A 5862-nucleotide genomic window follows, 5' to 3' on the forward strand; every position below is an offset into this window, starting at 1 on the left:
TTAATAGTAATAAAATTGACCATATTAACCTTAATTTATTCATTAAAAATACAAGGTAAAATGCATAAAGATCCCATTAAACTTGTCCAAAAAACAGATTTGAACACTTAAACTAAACGAGTGTTCTTTTATCCCCCCCCCCCCCCCCCATTCTTGGTCGTAGTGAATTAAATAACACACTAACACTATAATATCAGTCTCACAATGTGATGTGCTTTACACACGCGCCACATCATTTCCACATCAACTCCACATTAGAGCCATATCAGCGCCACGTTAGAAATTATCTAAATTTTAATTTTTTTTTAACCTTTTCGTTTCTTTTTGTCTATTCACAGTTTTTTTCCTTACTCATTATTTAATACACTAATTAATTATTAAATTTCTCTTAATTATATTTTTTTCATCGAATTCTCATCCATAGATACATTATAAATTTAAATCCCTTCGATCTTGCTTTACTCTCCTCATTTTTTTGGTTTCTTTACCTAATTATTTTTAATTATTCATTTCAATCTTCAACATGCTCTATGATTTTTTTCTGTTCAATTAACTGCAACGGAGAATATACGAAAAAATACTAAATTAATTTCTTAATTTTCAGAATAAAAAAAATTATTGAATAAAAAAGAAGAAGAAAGAAGACGAGGCAGAAAAAAAACTAAAACAGAAAAAAAGAAGAAGATGAGTAGAAATTTGAACAAAAAAGAAGAAAAAAAAAGAAGACGAGGAGCATTTGGGGGGGGGGGGGGAGGGTGGTTAAGAAGAAGGAGAAAGAAGGCTTGTGGATTAAAAAAATAAGAGGGGTCCAATCTTTATTTTATTTTATTTTTATTATACATTATCATTGGGCCTACTTTTAAAAAAAATTTAAGCGCTTTTATTTTATTTCCTTTTTCTTTCATATCAGCCTTTAGGGTATTATTTAGTTCACTCCGAATATGAATAGGGGGTAAAAGAACACCCGTTTAGTTTAAGTGTTCAAATCTATTTTTTGAACAAGTTTAATGGGGGCTTTATGTATTTTGCCAAAATATAAATATATATTCCTAGGCTCTTTACTCCAATAGAAATTTAAAAAAAAGAAGTTAATTCTTTATTAATATCTGAAAAAATTAAATATTGTGAACCATAAAAAAGAAAAAAAGCAAAAAAATCAATTAAAGTAACCTGAGGGAGTAGTTTGTTATTTTTAAAAATGTAAAATGTTAATGTAAAAGAAAAGATCAAAGAAGAGAAAGATGAAAATACGTGCTTCAAGGATTTCATTTGAAAGCTGTTTGTGTAATTATTAAAGAGAAAAATTGGACATTGAGAGAGGACCACGTTTCGCCCACGGTAGCTCACCACTGAGCCGTCATGCCAAAATTAGCCAATGAAATGACAAAAGTACCCTCCATTTACATTATAATTTCAGGAAGCACAAATATTGACCTTGACGTGCCTGTATTCCTCTTGAAGTACTAACTCCGTTTCTGTGAACATATTCTTTTTTGGTCCGTTCCAAAAAGAATAATCCTTTTTTAAATTTGAAAATAATTTTGCTTAAATTTACAATTCTATCTTTAATGAGAAGCTTTTATAACCACACAAATACTCTGGGGCCCTTTTGAATTGTTTAGGACCACAAATTTTAAATTTTTTTATTTTTTTTAAACTCTATACTTAGTCAAACAAGTTCACATGAATTGAAACGAAAATTAATAATAGTAATAGTAATTCGTGCACTTTGGACACCTGGCCAGGTTCTTCTCCTACTTTCAGTTCCTATCATGTCATCCACTCAAACATGTTTTCCATTGACGTGATTGTCAAATGGGGATAACGTTAGACAGAAAAAATTGTGTTTTAGTATCTGAAATATCGACAATTTAAATTTTTTTTATTCTTGTAATATTTGATTCAATACATTAAACCTTCAATGCAATTTGTAATTACTCTTTATTGTAGGATACTAAATAGTTCTACAAATAATCTAAATATAAAATATCTTCTTTGTAAAGGGACCAAAAACAGGCATTTTACTTAATTCAAGGTCAAATATACTTAACGAAATATCACAAGGGGATCAAAATCAAATTTGATCAATAAATAAGAGTTCAAAAGTGCAATTATATGAGAATATATATTTTCAGAATCTATTGCTAAGTAATCATTTTGACCCTCTACACTCACTATAAATATATACCTCGCAATTTTTAGGGAGTGTCATCTGAAAAAATACTCAAGAAAGTGAAATGGAGAAGAGCAAAAGTCATCACTTTGTGCTAGTTCATGGAGCTTGTCACGGTGCATGGTGTTGGTATAAAGTGGTGACAATTCTTAGAGCTGAAGGTCACAGAGTTAGTGTTTTTGACATGGCTGCTTCTGGAATTCATCCAAAACATACTGAAGAGCTCAATTCCATGGCTGAATACAACGAGCCTTTGATAGAATTCATGGCTAATTTACCACAAGAAGAAAGAGTTGTCTTAGTAGGTCATAGTATGGGTGGCATCAACATATCTCTTGCCATGGAAATGTTCCCTCAGAAGATTTGTGTAGCTGTTTTTGTCACTGCTTTCATGCCTGGTCCTAACCTTGATATTGTTGCCATTAGCCTACAGGTTTGACAACGAATTTAACTTCTACGGTTGACAATTCAAAAACTTTTATGCTTATCAGTGTATTTAACCTGTTATAATAAATAGGTTACTTTATTGTTTTCCACGTTACTAATATTTTTTATCGCTAATTATATATAATTATGTTTTTTATGTGAAATGATATTTTTGTGTTCAACCTATTATAACCTATCTAATATTTTAGGTTACTAATATATAATTCATTTTTATAGAAAATTATATGTAGTATTAATATTTTACCATAGTGTACTATTATTAGCATCTTTACACTATCAGGTCATGTAAAAAATAATCACTATTATAGTGCATAGAAAGTAAATCAGTAACCTGAAAAAAGAAATTAGTTTATTTACAGTATACAATAGGGGCGACAATTTGAGCCCCAACCCATTTGACCCGCCCAATCCGTTCAAGGTTAGGCTAGTCATTGACCTGTCCAACTCGCTCAAGGTTGGGCGGCGTAAACTCAGCCCATCTTAGCCAAGTTTATCTAAAGTTGGGCTTATTTTTAGCCCAAATTGATCCATGAGTAACTTTGCTGAAATATTTTACAAATACTCTTTTGTTTGATATGTTGTATATATTATATATATGATCATAACAAAAGAAAAAAAAGTCTTATTTGATAAATAAATAATTCATAAGAAAATAACACGCATTAATTAAAGCTTTAAAAAAATTGAGCGGGTTCGACGATGACCCAAAATTTAGCCCATTTTAACCCAACTCATCTCAGTCTAATAACTTTTGGGAGGGTCAATAACCCGTCAATTTATTGACTCGGCCCATTTTGACCCGTAAAATCAGCACAACCCATCTATTTGACACCCCAAGTACACAATATATTGATTATACTGATATTTTACACAATCAGGATTTATGAGTTATATTCTTGTTCAATTGGTCTGAACAGAGTCTCTTGTATTTCTGCTTTACTTGTGGGTAGTATATACAACGTTCTACTATTATCTTGCTTATACTAACTTATAATAAGCATTATTTTTGTTTGCACATTGATAGTATAATCAACAAGTGGAATCACATATGGATACTGAATTTGTATATAGCAACGGGCAGGAGAAAGGTCCAACCTCCCTCCTCCGTGGCCCTAAAGTTTTGGCAACCAACTTTTATCAACTGTCCCCTGCTGATGTGAGCATATATCAATTATTGATTTTCCTAATTTTCACAATTTTTAGTTTTACATATGATCACCAAATAATTCAAATAACAATAAAACTATTTTTTTTTTGTATTGGAGAAACTAAATTTTAGTCATGACTCTTTTTATTACATTAAACAACATGTGAACTTTTCAGAAAATACAAATGATTGAAATGTCAAATTCTGACGTTGAGTAACGGTTTTTTCTTGGTGGGCCTTTTTCGTCTGCAGTTGTATAGCCAGAAAAATGACTTTTTGACATTGTTTTTGGGCCAGAAAATTGATATTTTGATCATTATATTTATTCTCTTAACACATCACACCATGTTAAGCTACCTTAATATGGCATAAAATAGTTTTGTAATTTTACCGTTATAGTGAGTAAAATAATTCTACAACTTTACTGTTATAGTAAAGTTAATCCTTTTTTGGACACTATTGATGATGCAATTGAAACAGGATTTGACTCTTGCAAGTTATTTGGTGAGACCAGTACCATTGTTTGACGAGTCAAGCTTATTGAAGGACTCCACATTCACAAATGAGAAATATGGTTCGGTTCGTCGTGTTTACGTTGTATGCGACAAGGATAACGTGCTTAAGGAAGAACAAATTCAAAGGTGGTTGATCAACCATAATCCACCGGATGATGTCGAGTTGATTCGTGATGCAGATCACATGGTGATGTTCTCCAAACCTCGGGAGTTATGTTCTTGTCTGCTTATGATTTCAGAAAAATATCATTGATTCTCTTACCTTGCTACTATTAGACGGGAAACATGAGGAATATAAAAAAAAGAAGAGATTGTCCTTTCTTTTTTCCAAGGCATGTAATTGTTTTTTATGTATGTCTTGAGGTAGAAAACTGCGCAATTAGCTTTGTTTCAATTTAAATAATGTAGTTTGACTTGACATAAAGTTTAAGAAAAAAATACTTTTAAAATATATGGTCCTAAAAATTTAAAGGGCAAAAACTTTATGTATGAGACCATGATATTTGTGCGGCTATAAAAGTTTCTCATGATTATGGATAAAATAAATAAAATGAAAAGTTTAAAGTTAAATTATTTCTAAATATAGATGTGTCATTCTATTTTAAACGAACTAATAAGGAAACGAACTAATATATAGTCACTAGTCAAGTTGTCCGCGTTTCATGCGGTCATGAAAAAATAGTAATGAATATTTGCCTCCTCCCTCAAAACTTTTCACGACAATATTACTCCCTCCCCACAATAAGTGAACATTTTATCTTTTTATTTTGGTCCAAAATAAGTGTCCATTTATATAAGCAAGAAGGAATTAATTTTATTCTTCCAAAATTTGCCCTTATTTACATATTCTAATGTGTCAAGGTAACAATTAATTAAGGTTAATTTAGTGAATACATCTTTTTTTTTTCCCTATGAATTCGTATTTCCTTAATGGGTGTACCAAAGATAAAATGATCGGTTATTGTGGACCGAAAGGAGTATTAGTTTTAATAGTTAATTACACACTTACACTCTCTCTTCTCTTCTCTTCTCTTCTCTCCTCTTTCTATAAGTTATTGTCATTTTCCATTAAAACTTTGAGATGTACACAAATCATATAATTCAACATATATAATAGAATTATTGCAACGTGAAAAAAGATAATATTATTCCATATCTTATCTTAAATAAACTAAAATAAATACTATATAAGCAGGGTTTATCAACAGAACATCGCAAGTGAAAGAAGAGGTCAAGATTCTTAAACCACAATAAATAAATAATCTATGAAGTAAAGTGAAATAACTATGTACCACTTGTAATGACTCAACCGGTCATTTTGACTTTTAGAACCCTGTTCCTTAAAATAAAACTTCTCGTATGTGCTTTTAATGATTTATGACTTGCGAGAATGGTTGGATCGGGATTTGGAAGTGTTTGGGTTGAAATCGGAACACTTGGTTCCTTAAGTCGGCTTTAAAAGGCCAAGTTTGATTTCGGTCAATATTTTGAGAAAACGACCCCAGAATAGAATTTTGACGATTCCAACAGCTCCATATGGTGATTTTGGACTTGGGAGCGTGTTCGGAATTTTTTTTTGG

General features: G+C 31.0%; 1 protein-coding gene across 1 annotated transcript; it reads left to right on the forward strand.

Annotated features, from left to right (window-relative positions):
• The first annotated feature begins 2138 nt into the window (after positions 1–2138).
• On the forward strand, positions 2139–4603 carry LOC107794203 (methyl jasmonate esterase 1-like). The gene is made up of 3 exons (XM_016616676.2): positions 2139–2606; positions 3645–3776; positions 4248–4603. The coding sequence occupies exons 1-3, from the start codon at positions 2238–2240 to the stop codon at positions 4533–4535; spliced, it is 789 nt and encodes a 262-aa protein (XP_016472162.2). The 5' UTR covers positions 2139–2237; the 3' UTR covers positions 4536–4603.
• Positions 4604–5862: the final 1259 nt, after the last annotated feature.

Source organism: Nicotiana tabacum, chromosome 14, assembly GCF_000715075.1.
Source record: "Nicotiana tabacum cultivar K326 chromosome 14, ASM71507v2, whole genome shotgun sequence".
Lineage (NCBI taxonomy): Eukaryota > Viridiplantae > Streptophyta > Magnoliopsida > Solanales > Solanaceae > Nicotiana > Nicotiana tabacum.

Coding starts and splice junctions, on each gene's coding strand:
- LOC107794203 (XM_016616676.2), top strand. CDS start 2,238: ATGGAGAAGAGCAAAAGTCATCACTTTGTGCTAGTTCATGGAGCTTGT. Junction 2,607..3,644: donor TTGTTGCCATTAGCCTACAG/GTTTGACAACGA, acceptor GCACATTGATAG/TATAATCAACAAGTGGAATC. Junction 3,777..4,247: donor ATCAACTGTCCCCTGCTGAT/GTGAGCATATAT, acceptor CAATTGAAACAG/GATTTGACTCTTGCAAGTTA.